The 21258-nt window shown below is 39.6% G+C and overlaps 1 protein-coding gene across 1 annotated transcript in view; it reads right to left on the reverse strand.

Moving 5' to 3' along the window:
- Positions 1–21258, reverse strand: part of Ube3c (ubiquitin protein ligase E3C) — a 101423-nt gene that overhangs the window by 39747 nt on the left and 40418 nt on the right. Inside the window, exons 11-14 of the mRNA XM_075955840.1 lie at positions 16916–17002; positions 12554–12711; positions 12195–12427; positions 1309–1413 (exon numbers count right to left, since the gene is read on the reverse strand). Coding sequence (XP_075811955.1) covers positions 1309–1413; positions 12195–12427; positions 12554–12711; positions 16916–17002 — 583 coding nt within the window. The remainder of the gene's footprint in view (positions 1–1308; positions 1414–12194; positions 12428–12553; positions 12712–16915; positions 17003–21258) is intronic.

Here is a 21258-nt window from a genome sequence, read left to right on the forward strand (position 1 = left end):
TTCCAATTAATTTGGATGAATTAGTATTAAAGTAAGATAAGTAGAGGAAGTTCTCTTAAGTTTTGCTTTAATCTATAATTTTTTTTTCATTCCTTAGTTTTGGTCTTTGTAATTTTATTATAATGAAGGTTCAAATTTCTGCTTATAATCTGGATCATACTCACTACTTAGAGAGGCTTAGAGCACTAGGCCCAATATGTATGGTGGCAGGTTACACTTTCCCAGAACCCACAAGATAAGACACCCATTATCTGGAAGACATATAGCAGGAAGGCATCAATGTTATCTAGATAGCTCTAGAGAGGCAGGTCAAATGTTTACTACTTTTTTCTTTTCAGAAAAGTCTTCAAAATAATGAAATGGTTCCTTCATACTCTATAAAACTGATGGATGAAGGTCTTTTTTTCTTGAGTGCTACTGTGATTTTGCGGAGTTACTATACCAGACCAGTCCATGTGGTTATTTTCAGTGTTGCTCAGAGTTCCCAGGACAGTGTCTATGGCTCTCAGGAATCACTACTTGTCCTCACACTTCAGCAGCCTCTACTGTGACAGGTCACCACACCTCAAATATAGAACTACAACTGTGTTAAAGACTTTTTGTGTTGGCAGGAAAAGTTCCTTAGAGTCACCTACCTGGGCCCAGGAGCTGTTCACTTTGCAAGATCTGTCCATTTACAGACTCTGCCAGTAGGCAGGGCTGGAGGCCTCAGGCTCAACTTGAAGATGGCTTTCCCCAAGGATCCAGTCATACCTCTACTGTCCTGCCACACTCCTGTGTTGGCTTCTTGTTGCACCCGCATTCCTATCCCCACCCCCGAAGATTCTAAAATGCATTAGTGGTGAATTTCTCTGGGACCACCTGATGCCCTCTGTTATATACTCTCGTTTTGATGGTTTGAAGATTTAGTTTGCTTTAGATTCAAATCTTCATAATATTCTATTATATTGGCCCCTCAGACAGCCTAAAGCCCATATTTTTTAACTAATGAAAATACTTTTATTGGTAGTACTACTAAAAGTAAAATTGATTTCAATTCTAATAAACAAATATTGGGCTTCAGTCTAACCTGAGGCAAACAAAACAAAACAAAAGCCCAATCAGATAAAAATAATTAGCATGCTGTCTAGGCCAAGGCTGTTGCTACTTATCTTGCTCTCTGACCAAGAGTTAGCATTGCAGACAACACTGATACCTACTCAGAAGTTAAATGAAGAGTTAAACAATTTTAAAAGACTTACTCTCCCCAGAAATATAAAAGGTGAGAAACTATTTTTAATGAAAACTATTAAGGAGATTTTCACTAACTTTATCTGCTTTGATATCCTCTTGTTCTGACAGCCAGTGGTTTGGAGGACAGAAATTTCTCCTTGTGTCTCTAGACTTCAGCATTTTCACTAGGTTGGTGATGACCTGAAGAGGAATAAAGGCAGTGTCATACAAACTACTCAGTGACTAACACCTCACAGAGCAGGCAGCACCGCCAACCAGATGCCAGAAGACATAGGCACTTTTCTATCTGATAAAATGAATGTGGATTTTTCCAGCTTACAAAAAGTTTCCTTTAGGGACCACAAGAACATGCTAGAGAAATAAACTAGTTGTCTACCAACAGAAACAGAAAAGCAACACAAGTGCACACACGAAGTGGTCTTTAAATAGGAGGTTAGGGGACTGAAGAGATGGCTAAATTGTTATCATCATCATTATTATTATTTTGGGGGGTTTCAAGACAGGACTTCTAAGTGAAACAGTCCAAGTTGTCCCGGAACTCATTCTGTAGACCAGGCTGGCCTCTAACTCACAGAGATCTGCCTGCCTCTACCTCTCAAGTGCTGGGATTAAAGGCGCGCGCCGCCACCACTCAGTTATTAAGAACGACTTCTTTCTCTTGTAAAGAACCCCAAGTTTAGTTCACAGCACTCAGATCAGGTGGATCACAAATAAAACTTGTAATTCTAGTTCCAGAGGATCTAGACCCTCTTCTGGTCTCTAGGGGTACCTATACACATCACATACACACATTTTTACACCCCCCCAAAACACCATGAAGTGGGTAAAATTATTTTTTTTCTTTTTGCAAAAAAGTTCTCATACAGCTCAGACTGTATAATAATAATTTAATTATTATTATTTAATAATAATAATAATTTAATTATTATTAAATTAAAATAATAATTTAAATCCTCTTAAATTCCAAATCCTTGGGCTGGAGAGATGGCTCAGAGGTTAAGAGCACTGACTGTTCTTACAGAGGTCCTGAGTTCAATTCCCAGCAACCACATGGTGGCTCACAGCCATCTCTAGTGAGATCTGGTGCCCTCTTCTGGCATGCAGGCATACAGGGAAGGAATGTTGTATACATAATAAATAAATAAATCTTAAAAAAAAATTCCAAATCCTCCTGCTTCTAATTCCCAAGTGCCAGTGATTACAGGTATGCATCACCACACTTTGTTTGAAATTCTTTAATAGCATCCCCTTTAGATTTATTTTATAAATTTTTGCCTGCATGTATGTATGTATGTGCACCATGAGTGTACCTAGTGCCCTTGGAGGTCAAGAGAGAGCACCACATTTCCTGGAACTACAGTTCTAGGTGGTTGTGAGTGTGGGTCCTAGGAACTGAACCTAGGCCCTCTGCAAGAGAAACAAGTGCTCTTAACTTGACTAGAATTTTTTTTTTTTTCTTGAGACAGGGTTTCTCTGTGTAGCCCTGGCTGTTTTGGAACTCACTCTGTAGACCAGGCTGGCCTCAAACTCACAGAGATTCTCCTGCCTCTGCCTCCTGAGTGCTGGGATTAAAGATGTGGACCACCTCTTGGCTAGAACTTTTAAGACACAACTCTGGCAGTGCAATAGCTTACCTAGGCTACAACGAAGCTCATGTCCCATTATTAGAGATTTTTCCCCCCAGTTTTTCTGAAAAATACCACATGAGGGATGTGGGTGAAATAGCACCCTAAATCTCTATTTTCCCTACACACCTTGTCTGTTCCTCTGGAGCTAATCAATTTTCCACAGTCTTTTATCTTGGTATAATTTCCAAGCTGGCCATGCTGCCTAACTGTAACATCACAGGTATGAGTGTCTTCTGCATGTTCTTGGAGCAACAGCTGTTTTTGCTATGTCACGAGCTCCTTGGGAAGAGAGCCCAACAAATTACCTAGGGATCTAGTAGTTTTCAGTAACTAGTTTTGGATCAAAAGTTATTAGATAGGATTAAAGAAATCTAGCAGTACTATCTTAAAAAGACCTACTCTCTATACTAAAGCTGGCAAAATTGTTCAGTGAGTACAGATGATTTGTACCAATACTGACAACTGAGTTTAAATCTTCAGGAACAACATGATGGAGAGAACCAACTCCCACAGGTTATATAATAACCTTCATACATAAGCTTGCACACATTGTATATGCACACCCTCCCGCCAATAAATACCTGTTACATATCATCTATAAAATCTTCTAGTGCTTGGGGCTGGAGAGATGGCTCAGTGGTTAAGAGCATTGCCTGCTCTTCCAAAGGTCCTGAGTTCAATTCCCAGCAACCACATGGTGGCTCACAACCATCTGTAATGAGGTCTGGCGCCCTCTTCTGGCCTTCAGGCATACACACAGACAGAATATTGTATACATAATAAATAAATATTAAAAAAAAATCTTCTAGTGCCAATTTCATATATAAATATGAAACAACCTTTTTAAAAATATAAGAAGGGGGTAGGGGGGCTGGAGAGATAGCCCAGCAGTTAAGATTGCATACTGCTCTTTCAGAGACCCGAGTTTAGTCTCTACCATCTGCACTTGTGAGATGACTCACCGCTGCCTGTTACTCCAGTTGCAAGGGATCTAACACCTTCTTCTCTACTTCTGTTGTAACATGCACTCATGTGCACATACCCCCACTTAAAAATAAACTCTTGGGAAAAAAATGTAAGTAGAATAAGTTTACTCAAAATTTTAGGAGGTTGGGCTGGAGAGATGGCTCAGAGGTTAAGAGCATTGCCTGCTCTTCTAAAGGTCCTGAGTCCAAATCCCTGCAACCACATGGTGGCTCACAACCATCTGTAATGGGGTCTGGTGCCCTCTTCTGGCCTGCAGGCATACATAGACAGAATATTGTATACATAATAAATAAAAAAAAAATTTGTGATTTAGCCGAAATTCAAATGAACCAGAAAATCTGTATTTTTATCTGTCACAACTAGTATTAAACACTCTTAATTGTCAAACAATATTTTTTCTCTATATAAACTACTTTTCTTCTGAGATTTAAAGAAAAATATAAATTTTATGAAACCATGAGAATATGACTGGATTCGTTTTCATATTGCTTCTGTCCACACTCATTGATGAAACATCCAAGTGCAATGCAACCTTTAGCAAAAAGGTAGGTAGCTACTAGAAAGTACATGCCAGATGGTGGTGGTGTGTATTTTTTAATCCCAGCATTTGGGAAGCAGAGGCAGGCGCTCTGTGAGTTTAAGGAGAGCCTCATCTACAGAGTGAGTTCCAGGACAGCCAAAGCTACACAACACACACACACACACACACACACACACACACACACACACACACACACACACACACACACACAATGCAGCAGCAGAACAAAGGAAGAGAGGTGGGTTTCAGTTTACAGTTTGAGGGACTACAGGATACGTGATAAGAACACCGACTTGGAGTCAGAATAAAAAGGAGCAGATGAGCTAAGTCATAACACTTCAGCCAAGGATGGCTTTTCCATACAATAGGTTCCTGGAAGGTTGTAATACAGCAAGGATTGGGGCAGCCTGTGTCATCTAGGCTCATGGAAACACATTCTACTGGGTTTGCAGACACTGAATTACGCATTTCTAACTGTGACCCCATCTTTAAAGAACATGTGCTGCCTGTTTTGGGAGGTTTTTTGTTGTTGTTGTTTTGTTTTGGTTCTCCAAGACAGGGTTTTTCAGTACCTATGAAGCCAATCCTGGAACTCATTCTACAGACCAAGCTGGCCTCAAACTCAGATCCACCTGTCTCTGCCTCCCAAGTGCTGGGATTAAAGGAGTGTGTCACCACTGCCCTGCATGCTGCTAATTTTAATCCTTTCTACAAACAACGGCAACCTTGACAATTCTCTCATCTGTTATACACAGACACCAATGCTGTCAATTCACAGACTGCTGTAGAGACAACTGGTGTGACATGTCCTTAAGAATCTTTATTCTGGGTGACACCCTTTTCATTAGCACTGTAGTGCTAGTGGGACTGTGAGGGAAGCACAGAAGATGTTGAAATACTCCACTTTTTTTTTTTTTTGAGACAGGGTTTCTCTGTGGTTTTGGTTCCTGTCCTGGCACTAGCTCTTGTAGACCAGGCTGGTCTCGAACTCACAGAGATCCGCCTGCCTCTGCCTCCCAAGTGCTGGGATTAAAGGCATGCGCCACCACCGCCCGGCCCGAAATACTCCACTTTTTGTTCGGGTTTTTGTTACTGTTGTTGGAATACTCTTAAATTAAAACAGCCATCAGGAGCTGGGTGTGATGGCACACACCTTTAATCCCAGCACTTGGGAAGCAGAGGCAGCTGGATCTCATGTGAGTTAAAGGCCAGCCTGGTCTACAGAGCAAGTTCTAGGACAGCCAGGGCTACATCACAGAGAAACTGTGTCTTGAAAAACTGAAAAAAGAAATCAAGGAAGCATGTAAGTTTACTAAATATGATGAAGGTAAGGCTAACTGAAGAAAGGCTTTGAACTGAATTATCAGATGCTCAATTCAAATTCAAAAGATGGTTTTTCTGATGTGGGAATGTCATATATCAAACTGTTGATTTCATTGGTTAAGCAATAAAGAAACTGCTAGGCCCATTTGATAGGCCCACCCTTAGGTGGGTGGAGTAAACAGAACGGAAGGCTGGGAGAAAGAAGCTGAGTCAGTGAGTCGCCATCATTTTCCCACTCCAGACAGACGGGAGGTTAAAATCATTCCTGGTAAGCCAGCTGGTGGGCTACAGCAGATTATTAGAAATGGGCTAGTCCAGGTGCGAGAGCTAGCCTAGAAGAGGCTAGATAGAAATGGGCCAAGCGGTGTTTAAAAGAATAGTTTCCGTTTAATTATTTTGGGTATAAAGCTAGCCGGGTGGCGGGAAGCAGCCCCGCTGCTCCTTATTTCAACATTTTTCTTTCTGTTAACCAATCAAATTTTCTGGATAACTGTATCAAACATAAAAACTCCAAGACTCTTAGGTATACGTTATAATGAAGTCACAGGTGCACTCATCTCAGCTAACTTTGAACAAAGGTTATAAAAATCTGCCCAAAGTGAGTCTACAGATTTGACCTTGTGGTTCTCTGCCTTTCCAGCATATGGGGATATTCTGGAGAGTGAAAAGTATCCACACATAGGCACACCATCATTGAACACCCCAGTCTATCACTGGTTTAAGGGGAGCCAGACAAACTGCCACTTTGAACTGTTAGAGATGAGTCTGAAGGATTTGAGAACCAATGTGGTTCATAAGAAACAAAAGCAAAGAAGCAAAGTTTAGTTACTATGTTACATGTGAATGTAATAGAGCATGTATTGCATGTGTACTGTGATTTTACTTCTGAGCATTGAATGTAAGTCATTGATCTAGGATAAGGAACAACATTTAACATAGCAAGCAAGTATAACATTGTATTCATAAAAGCTGCCAACACTGTACTGTAGATGTTTCCTGGGTGTTGGAATTAAAGGTGTGCACCACGACCACCTGGCTCTTTGTATGTTTTGAGATAGGGTCTCTGTAAGTTGCCTAGAAGAACCTTAACTTCCTTGGTAGCCCAGGCAGCCACAAATTTGCAGTCTTGCCTAGTGCCAGAAATTCACAGGTGTGTGCCACCTGGCCTGGCTGTGGATGATTCTTTAAGGAGCTCTATACAAAGCACACTCAGCAGTAAAACACTTCTAGGTACTGAAGGGGGCAAATGTGCAATGTGATAAATACAAAACCTTTTAAAGATCTGATTTCAAATGAAGAACATATTCAAAGGAGTGTGAGAAAACTAGTGGCAGGCAGCTACAGAAGCAACACCTGACAGAAGAGGTTCTCCTACGGGGAATGGAGAGAAGACAATGCGTCTACCTCAAGCCTTCACTACACAATGATAATGCCAGGGCAGCCAGCACTGGGTTGCTTATGGAATCAATGGTGAAGGCTTGGAATGTTAGGTGTGAGCTGCCTTACAAGTGAAAGTGACCCTTGTACACAGCTCTCAGCTATCATTAAAGATAGCTATCACAAAATACAGAAAGCTGTGTTTTGAAACAACATTGTTAGATGCCTGAAAGAAAAAAATGTTAACTTATATTCACTTCAATTAGCCACCGAAAAGTTAAAAAACAAAACAAACCAACCAACAAACATCCAGCCAACCCTCAATAATGATAGGCCCAGCTTTACAAAATGCAACACCACTCTGGGACTCCTGGTGAAAAATGCACATCAGGATTGCAGCTAGGACACTGTGTTTGCATCCATTTATTTTGTTAAAAATTTGGGTTGTTCTTTTGTCTGTCTTTTTTCTTTAGTGATTGGGGCAGAACTCAAGGGCCTGCCTATGCTAGGCAAACATTCTACTTATTTCTAAGGCACATCTTTATGATGTTTTTTGAAATTAATATGCGTTAATTTTACATAAAACTGTGTTTTTTTTTAAATTTTTCTTTTAAAGACAAGGTTTCTCTGAGTAGTTTTGGAGTCTGTCCTGGAACTGTCTCTCTCTGTAGACCAGGCTGGCCTTGAACTCACAGAGATTCTCCTGCATCCCCTCCCAATCAAGCACTTTCAAGTCTCAGTCCCCCCCCACGCCTTTTCCTCATTCCTCCTCCTTTCATGTCTTCTTGTGTGAGCATCCCAGTAAGATTTGTTATAGTTGTTAACAGGAGCACAGGTGAGTTTGTTTATAGAATCATGAGCACCTTACCAGTGGCTATATTATTGAAGAAAAGTTCTCTCCCTCTTTCATGAACTGCACATCTTAAATCTTATCTCAGGAGCTCCTCGAATCTCAATGATAGGCTACTGAGGACCTAATACTGTAAAGACAAGCAAAGCTGCTGTGAGTTCAAGAGTGCAGCAGCCATGTCATGCCTGGAAGTCAGCATTCTACACCTACTCCCTTTCTCTAATTCGTGGATTCTTTCTGCTAATTCATCTATTATGGTCCACTGCCTCGGATATTGTAGTGAATTGAATGAAAACAGACCCACAGGGAATGGCACCATTAGGAGATGTGGCCTTATTGGAAGTGTGTCACTGGGGGCAGGCTTGGAGAACTCAGATGCTCGAGTCAGGCCTGGTGTCACTCTCTTTTCCTACTGCCTTCAGATCCAATGATAGAGCTCTCAGCTACTTCTCCAGCATCATGTCTGCTTGCATGCTGCCATGCTTCCTGCCATGATGATAATGGGCTGATTAAACCTCTGAACTGTAAGCCAGCCCCCAATAAAATGGTTTCCTTTATAAGGGATGCCATAGTTGTCTCTTCACAGCAACAGAAACGTTAGGACAAATATGGATGTCCCATTTTATGGGTCATTTATTCTTAGTAATTTAGTCAGTTATGAATCTCTGCAGTAATTGCTGATCATTGTAAAGAGAAGCGTTTCTGACCAAAGCCGAGAGCAGAACTACTCTATAGGCATATATTTATATTTATATATATATTTAGATGGTAACGTGATAGGTATATCATGTTCAGTTAGCAAACAGCAACAGTAGCTTCTACACCATGGCGTAAGACTTTCTTAGACATGAACTTTTGACCGGGTCTACAGTATGAGGGCTAGTCAGCAGAAAGGAAGCTAATAGCCAAGTTTCAGCTTTGTTTTTCTGTCCTGTGAGCAAGTCATCCTTCACTCCTGAGTGCTGGGATGTACCAGGTTCACCAGCACACCCAGCACATTTTTTTTCTTTCAAGTAGAAACTACAAACTGATAATCAAGAGAGCAAGAATCATCTCCCACAGCTCTCTCTACTCTCTCTGTGGCAACACATGTTGTGTACCTACCTCCCTGACACACTGCCTTTGTAAGGCACATCAAGCAGGATTTACCACCTCTTCACAGGGTTAAAGTGATTATAGCCATAAATTACACTTCAAAAAGAAGTTTATAAAGTTGATAAATGCATGATCTGCTTTAACAATGTTGATGAAGAATTTAGGAACCAATCTCAATTCCTACAGTGACAAGTAAAGATGACTCTAAGCACTTAAATTCTATGTTCTGTGACCAGACAAGAGAGCCTCTCACACAAATTAATTCAAGAGGGTCATCTGTGACTGAAAAATGAAAATGCTTACACTGGAGGACAAAGCCTCGTCTCAGCGCTTCCTTGCAATTCTGTCAGTCAACAGAAAGCCAGAAATCAATAGCAAATACTTTCACTTCCTTTGGTTGGTTTTATCACAAATATTTCAGCTCTAATTTGGAACTGCAATATACAAAAATAGTGCTGACATTTTGGTACTTTCAGAAAAACATGGCTGGCTCTGTACAGAGACAACATTTAACATCTCCCACACAGAATCATTATTATATGAACAGACAGGCAATGCTTGCTTTTAGGAAAAAGTGACTACTCCTTATTGTTTCTGTTATTTGATATAAAGCTCATTTTCTCCTACAAGAATAGTTAATAGCAGTTGATCACTCATGAGCCATACTGGTTTGTATAATTTCAAGGACTCAACTCATAGCAAGTAGTATAAAATAGATTGCGGACATGTCCTTTAAACAATTCTATTTAAGGCCAGGTCTTTATTAAAACACAATTTCAAACCTAAACCAAACCTGTATCAAAAATAAAGACAACTATTAAGATTTTGAATGTAGTTCAGTGGTAGAATGTATACCTAGTATGTACAAAGCCCTGGGTTCAATCTCTCTTTCACGTACACATACATCAAGAGAGCAAAAATCATCTCCCACAGCACCCTCTGCTCTCTGTGTGGCAATGCACAGATGTGTCTGCCTCCCTGACACACTGCTTTTGATAAGTCCTATTAAATATGGTAGCAAGATACAAAGTTATCTAAAACAGGATTTCATTTCTTTTCACGGGGTTAGGTCAAAGTACACACAAAGTGAATGTTGACCAAAATTTCAGAGGAGAGTGTTTGAGACGGGGTCTTGCTTAATTTATCTTGAAATCAATATAGCCCAGGCTGGCCCTGTGCTTACAATCAGTCTGCCTTGGCAACTTGAGATCTGGGATTAATTACTAACATTCATCATTGCACTTGGCTTCACAAAATTTTTATTTAATGTTTATGCAAAACAAAATATGGTCAGAGTGTAAAATATCTCATGGAGCATTATTAAATTCAGATACTCCTAAGCCCCAAAGATAAGACTGACATATGAAGTTATAAAACACCCAGTAGTAACTGTAAAACAGTGAAGTTATCTTCTAGTGTACACAAAAAACCCAGTGTTCCACAGAAGGGAAGTGTTACTAGCAAAGATCCCAGAGCTTAATTACATATAGAAAGAAAACATACACGTTACCATATGGCCCAAATCCACGAATGGTCACACAAGCATTTCAACCCTGAAGTAGGTGAGCTAGCTTATTTGTAACCTAGAAGAGGTTGCAAAATAGCCCATCTTCGAGGAAGGGCCCAGAAGGCAACTTTTAAAGTTTACTTACAAATGCAGAGAAAGGTGATTAAAATTAATTGTGCAAACATGTATTACATCAATCTGTACAAATTATGAATTCAATGATGCATTAGCTCTGTATTCACACAATCAAAACATTATCAGTTACTTTCACTACTGCTAATGCTTATGCTTCTAAGTGAAATGTGCTGTAAAATCAGGCAGAATGGGCTGCAGAGAGACTCTCATGGACTTGTAGGATGAATAAGCAGTCCCTAATTAGCCCATCAGGTTAAGTGCAAGCATTAATGGGTCTTTCCTAAAGTCTAGCTTGACATCTTTCTCCAAACATGGCCAAGAAGAAAGTTCCATTAGCAATATTAATACAAGCTTAGTTGATCATTTTCATTCAATTAACTTCTTTCAATTAAATAGATAGCTTGACAAAAGCAGTGATAAAAGACCTGAAGGGACAGCTGATGACTCTCATGGAACATTAGTGTGCGAGAGGTCGCTGGTATTAACGGCCTGTAAATCTAGCATTCAATTTGGAAGATGCATTTCTTCTGCTCTCACTCCTTTAACGAGCAATTTTAGCTGACTAGATGTGTCTGCAGCAGAAACTGCATGGGGGTCAGAGTCAAGCACCTTTTTTCTGCTCTTTTTTTTTCCCACCCCAAGTCAGTAGTGGTCTCTTGCCAACACGCCAGCCATGGTACCCCATAACTTCTTTTTCTCTATGGTTAGACATGAACATATACTAGAGTAATAGATACACAGCATGCATAAAAAACAAAGACCAAGTCTACCTTTATGACTCCATTTTACAAAAGATTCAAAAATAATTTTTTACAACCAAAAAAGATCTGTTAGTGAAAAATGGAAACACTTAAAACTTTTTATTACTACTTCAACCTGTCAAATAGTCTTAAGACATTTTACTCATGTATTAACTGTGTAAAAGCAAGGTTTTAACTTTTCATCTTTTTCCCATTTTTTTAATTGAATTTTATTTAAATATCATTTTTCATTTATTTTACATACCGACCAGTTTCCCCTCCCCCTTTACTTTTCATCCTGTGCAGTAGCACTTGTGTGAAAGGTAGAAGACAATGATTAGGAGTGTGTGTGATTCAGGCCTCAGCTCATGTCTCCAGGCTTGGCAGAAAGCCTTTACCTACTAAGGTACTTCACTAGTCCAAAAGCAAGGTCTTAAAACAAAACAGATATAAAATAAAAATATGGTTTTTCTTTAATCGTTTTGTAAATTAAAGTTATGTCTGAAGTTGGGCTGGAGAGATAGATGGCTCAGTTGTTCTTCCAGGAGCCAGGTTCAATTCCCAGCACCCACATGGCAGCTCACAACTGTCAGTTTCTCAAGTTCCAGGAGATGTGACACCCTCACACCATGTTCAGGTGTGAAAATTAAATAAAATTAAATAAAACTAAATTAAATAAAAAATTATGCCTCAAATCAACCCCTACATTTCTATTCTTCTGAAAGGAACCAAGCAGACACAAGTCTGTGCTAGATGCATTCTCCCACACGTCACATACCTTGAACAACTGAACCCATCGCTTCTGCTCCATTTGTATGCACTGTTGCATCTCAGAATTAGTAGTGACCCCAATACTCTGAAATGCAGTGACATATTCTTCCCGAACTTCTGGCTTTGTTTCCGGATATGCTAGCTTGATGATCCCCAAGCAGGCATCCCGAAGGCAGCGAGACAGCAGGATTAGCTCCTCCAGAGTGAAAGGCATCATGGATGATTGTCTCTGACCTACAACTGAAACAACCCAATTTTCTACCAGTTTTTTTTTTTAATCAATATACACAGCAAGGGGGGAAAAGAGCCTCTTTCAAAGTAACAGGCCCTGACACAAGCAGCAAACCCATTTTTCAAAATCCTCACCTTCTATGGGATCACCAAAAAATTCATTGTCGTGTATGGAAATCAGCGAATGACTGAACAAGGAGCTGAAGAGGTAAAAGAGTGGGATAATTCGACTAGAATCTTCAAAAGACATGGGCGAACCCCTTGATATCACCTGAAGCAATGGCACCATAGACCTAAAGTAGGGGAAAGGAGAAACAAAATGGCTATTTTAAGGTAAGTTTTATCTTAGGAATTAAGATATCAGATAAATATATTCAGTGAAAATAAATTTACATCAATGATAAAACTACTTACAAGGAAGGAAAGGTCCCTTCCTGAGACAACACAAGTCAATAACAGGCACCAGAAAAGACAAGAGTCCATCAGATCAGCCTGTTTGATGGGTCCCTGTTTCTGCCACCCACAAGTCTAGGCAGCTACTGAAAGTGGACATAGCCCCAAGCCAAAGTACTGAAGAGTTTTAGATGAAGATTTGGTTCCTGCATGGAAAACCATCCCCTTTCCCCAGGCTTCCATTTAACAAATGCCAGTGTTTGTGGCAGCACAGAACATTTACCTAGCCCCTGATTTCAGGAAGGGTTATACATTGAAAACAAATTACAACCTTCAGGAATCACAGCTTCTACTCCTCTCAGTGCCTTGTGCCTCTTGTCCATGTTTATAAGTGGCTCCCCTGCCTGATATATTGATGGTTTTGTAGAAAAATTGTGTCTCTATTACCTGTCACAAGCTGTAATCTGTTCCTTTCTTTCTAATGGAAGTCTGTCATATGGAACACATGCTGTATCTTTCAAAACAAGAAAGCATCACATCCCTTCTGCAACGGAGACCTGTGAGTCACATTATACCTTCTTGAGTATACATTACACTTTCTTGCCTCCCTGTAGATTTTTTCCACAAAATTTTTCTCTCTCTCTCCTTCCTTCCTTCCTTCCTTCCTTCCTTCCTTTCTTCCTTCCTTCCTTCCTTCCTTCCTTCCTTCCTTTCAAATTTATAGCCCTGACTGTACTGGAACTCACTTTGTAGACTAGGCTGGCCTCAAATTCACTCAGATTCCCCTACCTCTGTCTCCTGAGTGCTGGGATCAAAGTTGTGTGCTCCCAAAAGTTGCATTTTGGAGACAGGAGCAGGGGTGAAGACCAAGAAGCCAATACCACACATGTATGGTGGCAAAGTAGAAGCCTTTTAGTTCTTACTGGGAGTAGTGTGTGTGTGTGTCTTGGTGAGTGAGGCAGATGAAGATGGTCTTCAGGGAGGGTCTAAAATGAGAACAGAAACTATGCAGGTCACAACAATCTGTTAACTCTAGTCACGGGGGATCTGATGTCCTCTTCCAGCCTACTTGGGCATGCATCCATACAGACATACATACTGTCCTATTATACTACCAAAGCCAGGAAAGCCAAGAGCTGACTTAAGCAGGTACAATAGTGGTTTCTTCCCCTGCCCAGTCCCACGAGAATAGAACCTAGCTCCACTTCCTGAGTCCTTACTGTGCCACCAGGCCATCCACAAAATTTTTTCCAACGGGGCTGGAGAGACGACTCCAAAAGGGGATAGAGAGAGGTTAAGAGCACTGGCTGGTCTTCCAGAGGTCCTGAGTTCAATTCCCAGCAACCACATGGTGGCTCATAACCTCCCTAATGAGATCTGGTGCCCTCTTCTGGCCTGCAAGCAGACATGCAGGCAGAACACTGTATATATAATAAATCTTTAAAAAGTTCCAATAAACACAAAAAAATTAATTCATTGCTATATATTTTGTTGAGATTAGTAGAGATAATGGTCAGTACCCTTTAGCCTGCTAGCCCAGAGAAGAGCCATAAAAATCACTTAAAACCAAGAAGCATATAATATTTAAGGGAACAAGGTCCAGCAAGTGTTAAACAGTTGCTGAGTATACATTGTTTCCTACATTTAAGCAGTGCTGAGCAAGCCCTGAAGAATCACTCTTGTTGTGAATCTTGGTCCTTACATTACCATAAGCCACCGCAGGATCACTCAGGCAGACGATTAAGGCTGTTAACCAACACTAACTTATTTGTTCTCTCCTTAATTCCATGAGGTGAGCAAAAGAAGTTAATCACTGTCTTTTGAATGAAGAAAAATGGAACTTGGAAGAAGAGTCACCAGTGGACTCTGAGGCCAGGGACAAAAGAAACACAGGCCATTCTTAACATTACAAAAACAGATTCAAACATCCTTCTCAAATCAGATAAATCTCAAGAGACATGGAAGAAAATAAAAAGTCTATAATTTAATGTGACAAGTAGGACATCAAAAGCTGGTTGATTACAGACTTCAAATGAATCCCTGCCATTAGTAACCCTCAGAATAAGTATGTGCACCTGCCCGTGGAGAGTACTCCCTCCCCCTTTTGAAGTGTTTTCAGCTTTTCCCGTCTAGGGATGCCCTGAGAGCCCTCTGTGGACAGTGCAGTGACCACAAGAAGAGTAGCCTTTGGTAAAGCTGCCTGTTTGCTGGCTGTCGGTTGCTTTAACTTCAGTAAGTTAGAAACTAAACTGTCTCACATTTCAACGGGAAATACTGGAAAGAACACACTTGAATAAAAACAAACCTTTTTTTGTGTCTTGGTGGCGGCGCATTCCTTTAATTCCAGCACTTGGGAAGCAGAGGCAGGTGGATCTCTGTATGTTTAAGGCTAGCCTGGTAGACTACAGAGTGAGTTCCAGGACAGCCAGGGCTACACAGAGAAACCTTGTCTCAAAAAAACAAAACAAAACACCCACACATCTACCCACTCCCATTTCTAGACTTGTTGGCCTGGGCTGCATTTCATTTGGACATGAACCTCTTGTTACCTGATGAGACAATGAGACAGTCTCCTAAGTCTGACCTAAGTCTCCCTACTGAGCTAGTCTTGCTGTGAAACTATTCTCAAACTAAATTCACTATCATTTTCACAAAAATCAGGTGTTTCATTTTTCATTTTATTCCCCAAAGTAGTATGATGAGATGTTAAGTACAAATATACTAATACACTGTTTATGTTTCTGGAATTTATTTAATAAAGTAAACAAGTAACAAGAAACTCCAAATTCCTGACTATCTTTAAAAATTGCTTTTAAAAACTCTCTATAACTTTAGCCATTGTAACGTATTAATAATTTAATATAATTAACATTATCATTTTTCTTTCACACATCATGACTCCATTTCCTCACCAAAAGACAAATGTCATAAACAAACAGGCAATTATCAGGCAGACCATAGCAGTATCTCTGTTGCTAAGCTGGGTTACTTACAGGTCAATGGTAATTTCCTGCGTCCTAATGATCTCCAATCTCCTCTTGCCCTAAGTAAACTATTGTTTAAGTCAAGGTCATGTCAGAAGGATTAAAATGCACCAAAACCTTTTATTTTAAAATCTAATCTAGGTGTCTCTAACCTCTGTTGATTGAACCACTCAGCCTTCATGAGTGTCAACAACCACAGTGGGCTGAGAAAAACTCTCTTATTCATGTAAGAATCATTAAGATCCAAGTAATTCAGAATAATGCTATACGCGAATGGAAGTTCCCACCACCGATAAGAGGATTTCTGAATGAGATGAGCACACCTGTACTCCTAGTGCTCTAGAAGCTGAGCCAGGACTGTAAGCTCCAAGCCAGGCTAGCTGCACATTCAGACCCGGTTAGTTTGCTTTATAAAAACAAACAAAAGGAGCAGAGCAGGGATTGGAAAGATGTTCAATAGTTTAGAGCACTGGCTGCTCTTCCAGAGGACTGGGGTTCAATTCTCAGCACCCCCACGGCAGCTAACAACCACCAGTACAGTCTCAAGGGATTCGACGCCTTTTCTGATCTCCACAGGCATCAACAATACATGTAGTACACAGATATACGTGCAGGTAAAACAAACACCCCCACATATAAAATGAAACAAAGTTTTCAAAGAGAAAAGTCCCAATGTCTGAGATTTTCTTTTTCCTTTTTACAATTTATTTAATTTTATTTTATGTGTGTTGTGTTGGTGTGAGGGCGTCAGATCCCTGCGAACTAGAATTACAGACAGTTGTAAGTTGTCATGTGGGTGCTGGGAATTGAACCCGGGTCCTCCGGAAGAGCAGCAGCCAGTGCTCTTAACCGCTGAGCCATCTCTCCAGCCCTGTCTGAGATTTTCAAAACAAATTTCTCTTCGGATAAAGCCAACATGCAAATGAAGCTTACAAATAGGTTAACTGTAAAATTAGGCACTAATTTTTATGTGTTTGAGTGAAACTGAGGCCATTCAGAATAAAATTTTCAAAAAGGACAGAACAAGAATAAGGAGTAATTTAAATACCCATGCAACCCTTTCTTTAAGCTGCCACTTCCCATGCCCTCAGGCTGAATTTGTAGCCTGCGCAGCACATACCCTGTGATCATCTGTGTTGTCATTGAAGAGATGAGAAACCAAAGGTGCCGCAAAAATCTGGCATTAAAGGCTAAACTGTAGAGAAGCCTGCAGAGAAACAGAAAAAGAGGAAAAGTAAGAAATTATTCATTCAAATCATAACTTAAAAAAAAACAAAGTTACACTACATAGATTTTTCTGAACAAACCACAAATTTCCAAGTCAAAAATAAAAGAAACAGCAAAACAAAAACAAAAACAAAAAATAAAGCTACACAGCCATACAGTGAAGACAATACACAATTTAGAACACTCACATTAATACCACAAAAGCTCACATCTGACATGGGCCCCGTGGTAAAGAAACTGAAAACAAGCAAACAAAAACACGTGCCCTCGCTGCAGGAAGCCTGGCTCTCACTTACTCTTACTGTCCTGAGACTGAGTCCCAGATCCATCAGTACTGAGAATTCACGGCTGCTTTCACTTAAGTTTAGGTTGCCCTCCCCACAGTAAGGTTTACTAAAATACAATAATATTAATTTAAATATGGTGGCATATACTTTTATCCCAGCAGTTAGGAGACAGAAGAAGGAAGACCAGGTGTTTAAGGCTAGTCTTGGCTACATAACATGTTCAAGACCAGTCTGAGACCTTGGGTAAGAAACAAAAAACAGAATTTAAACCTAAAAAATCAAATCCCTGTATGTGAGATGAAAACAACAAAAATATAGGCTAATGATGATGGAAAAACATGTCTGTAAAACAGGGATGTGATTTACTAAACACATCTTAAGACAAAGTAGAAAAACAACTAATTAAGCAAATGTAACTAAACAATTTTCACAATGAAAGAGATACATTAGGAATGATTGTGAGATAAAAATTTAAAGGCAGTACCACCACAAGAGAAGACTGTATATCTTAAATATCAACACAGCAATCACATGTCCTTTATGTGGCATCTCTGTTCCCGTCATGCACTGAGCCTAATATACAAAGCAAGGGGCAAAGAATCCAAATAACTAGCATACAAGTCAGTTTGTGGTAGAAGGAAAAACAAAGTTTCTTCACAGAATTGTCCTCTGGCATCCACACTCCACTGTGGTACATGTGCTATATCATATACACAGCACATATAGAATTAAAAATAAAATTTTATTTAAAAAATTAGTAGTGAAATGTCACACACTTTAAATCCCAGCAACCTAAGATGCAGAGGCAGGTGGATCTCTCAGGTTGAGGTCAGTCTGGTCTATACAGCCAAGTTTGCAGCCAACCTGGATTATATGAGATCCCCTCCCCACCCCAAAAAATAAACCAACCAACAAACAAAAAACCAGGGAAAAGGGACATTTACACAGATTCCTGAAATAGTTTTTCGTGTGTTCAACAGTGTAGCCTAGCCTGGGATTAAGAACTCATGATCTCCCACATCAGCTGCCTGAGAATCAGGATCTCAAGCCTGGGTACCCACAGAGCAATCATAAAATCTTGAACTGGCAAGGCTCTATTAAGATTATTTTGCAGACTGGAGGGATGACTCAACAGTTAAGAGCATTGGCTGATCTTCCAGAGGACTTGGGTTTAATTCCCAGTACTCACAATCATCTGTAACTATAGTCCCATGGGATCTGAGGTCCTCTTCTGATGTGCAAATAAAACACCAATATATATTAGCAAAATATTAATAATTAATAATAATAAAATAATAAAAAGATTATTTTACAAACTGCCTTTTACAATCTGCTTGTATCAGAAAGGGAACTTTTGCCCATCTCAAAAGTATTATAAACTTATAAAAATGTCTGTCAAAGGTTCATGATGAAGTGGTATCAACACTGAAATTCCACATTGAAACATGACTGGGTGAGACTCAAAATTACAGTGGGAACTTCTAAAGAGCCCTCTGAAAGCAATGAAAAATACTAAAAACGTGTATGTTGCCAGACATGGCAGTACATGCCTTTAATTCCAGAACTTGACAGGCAGAAGCAAATAAGTCTCTGTAAAGTTGAGGAGTCTGGTCTACATAGACAGTTCTAGGTCAGTTAGGGCTACATATAGGGAGAACCTGTCTCAAAACAAAACAAAAACTTGAAAAAAAAAAAGAAAGAAAAGAAACACAACTATGAGACAAATTAGGCTAACTTTAACCATACTGTCTGCTGGCATTATTATCCACAAAAAACTACTTCAAAAGATTAGAAAAAGACTATTTTAAAAAGAGGTTGGGTTTGGTGGCTCGTGTCTATAATCCTCACACTGGGGCAGAAGGCTTGCCATCAAGTTGATACCAGTCTAAACTGCACAATGAGTTCTAAGTCAGACTGAGCTACAGTACTACCTCCAAAAAAGGGAGAAAAAAAAACCCCATACTGTAGAAAATTAGAGCTATATTAGGAAATAATACATCCCTTGTATCTGAGATGTTTAAAGTAGTTATCACATGCTCAACTTTTTGTCTGTGTATATGTATATAAGAGTGTCATTCCTTATACGGCTAATGAGATGGCTCAGTAGGTAAAAGAACTTGCCAACCAAGCCTGACAACTTGAGTTTAAATAAACCCCAGGACCCACACGGTGGAAGGAGAAATTGGACTCTTTGCTAAAGGTTTTCTGTCTTCCGTCTTCCATAAAGAGTCCACGATATACAAATGCCGCTTCTCCCAAATAATAAGTAAACAAAAGGAAAAAAACCCCACAAACTTTTCACATGAAACCTTCCTAATAGGCCCTATTTGCTTATTTTAGTTCCCGTCAATCAAGAAATTAAACTTAAAAACTATAGTAATTTTATATGCTTTCAAAATGCATGCCTTGGGCTGGAGAGATGGCTCAGAGGTTAAGAGAACTGACTGTTGTTCCAGAGGTCCTGAGTTCAATTCCCAGCAACCACATGATGGCTCACACCCATCTATAATGAGATCTGGTGCCCAGAACACTATATACGTAAAATAAATAAATTAAAAAAAAAAGAACTGTTTAAAAAAATGCATGCCTTTTTAAAGCTTTTTCTGAAAACAACAACAAATCAAAACAGAACAAGGATAAAGAAGTATTTCACTTCACCCATTCAGAAAATATCTAGTAATATCTAATATACCAATAATCTAATAAAATATCTAATAATCATAGCTAGTAATCCTTCTCGATTATATACCCTTTTGTCTAATTTATACTGGATGGTCTTCTAAAACATCATCTTATGGTAGTTCTACTAAGATTTCTACTAAGAATAACATCTTTCTGAAACATTTATTTTTTTTCCTCCAAGACAGGGTTTCTCTGTGTAGCCCTGGTTTTCCTGGAACTCTCTTGTAGGTCAGGCTGGCCTCAAACTCAGAGATTCACCTTAAAGGTGTATGGCACCATGCCCGGCCATAAAATATCATTTTAAATGCTACATAGTTCAAGTTATATTTAAGGCTGAATTTGAAATATCTGTATTTATTCAATGGGCAATAATAAAATAAATTATTAGACCTTTTAATTAAATTACTAAAGGTAATTTAGTTTGGGGCTCTATTTCCAAGCAGTAAAGAAGTGACTTGCTTTTGCCATGTACTGAGATAGATTAAAAGCACTCATACTTTATTCACTGTAACCACCCTGTAAGTTAATTCGGGAATAGCAACAATTTTATAAACTCAGGCCAGTGCTTCTGGGCCATATGAAGCCACAGAAGTGAACACTTTGGAGACATGACTCATACCCAAGACATTCCTGCCCTCTTGAGACCCTCTATGGGTAGCCTCATAGGTTTTAGAAACATAGCAAGACATATGCAATCCTTCTAGCATATGGGTAGAAATGCCACACTTTGCATTTTGCTGCTGAAGGTATTACTTCCTGGCAAAGAAGTACTAAAATAAGATATGTAACAGTTTGCTTCTGGGATATGCAAGATTAAAAATAAATCCCTCACTCGGGAGGCAGAGGCAGGCGGATCTCTGTGAGTTCGAGACCAGCCTGGTCTACAAGAGCTAGTTCAGGTCAGGCTCCAAAGCCACAGAGAAACCCTGTCTCGAAAAACCAAAAAAAAAAAAAAAAAATAAAAAAATAAATAAATAAATAAATCCCAAACATCCTCAGAGGTAATAAAAAAATTTAAAACTTAGTTCACCTTGAATAAGCTGAGAACCTCCATAGATAAACTAGAAGTATAGAACAGAATCTTTTTTCGAGACAGGTTTCTCTGTGAAACAGTCCTGGCTGTTCTGGAATTTGATTTGTAGACCAGCCTGGCCCAAATTCACAGAGATCTGCCCACCTCTGCCTCTGGAGTGCTGGGATTAAAGGTATGTGCCACCATTGACCAGTGAAGAAAATCTTTAAATACAGAGCTGTGTTAAACTGACAA

Source organism: Microtus pennsylvanicus, chromosome 21, assembly GCF_037038515.1.
Source record: "Microtus pennsylvanicus isolate mMicPen1 chromosome 21, mMicPen1.hap1, whole genome shotgun sequence".
NCBI classification, from domain to species: Eukaryota; Metazoa; Chordata; class Mammalia; order Rodentia; family Cricetidae; genus Microtus; species Microtus pennsylvanicus.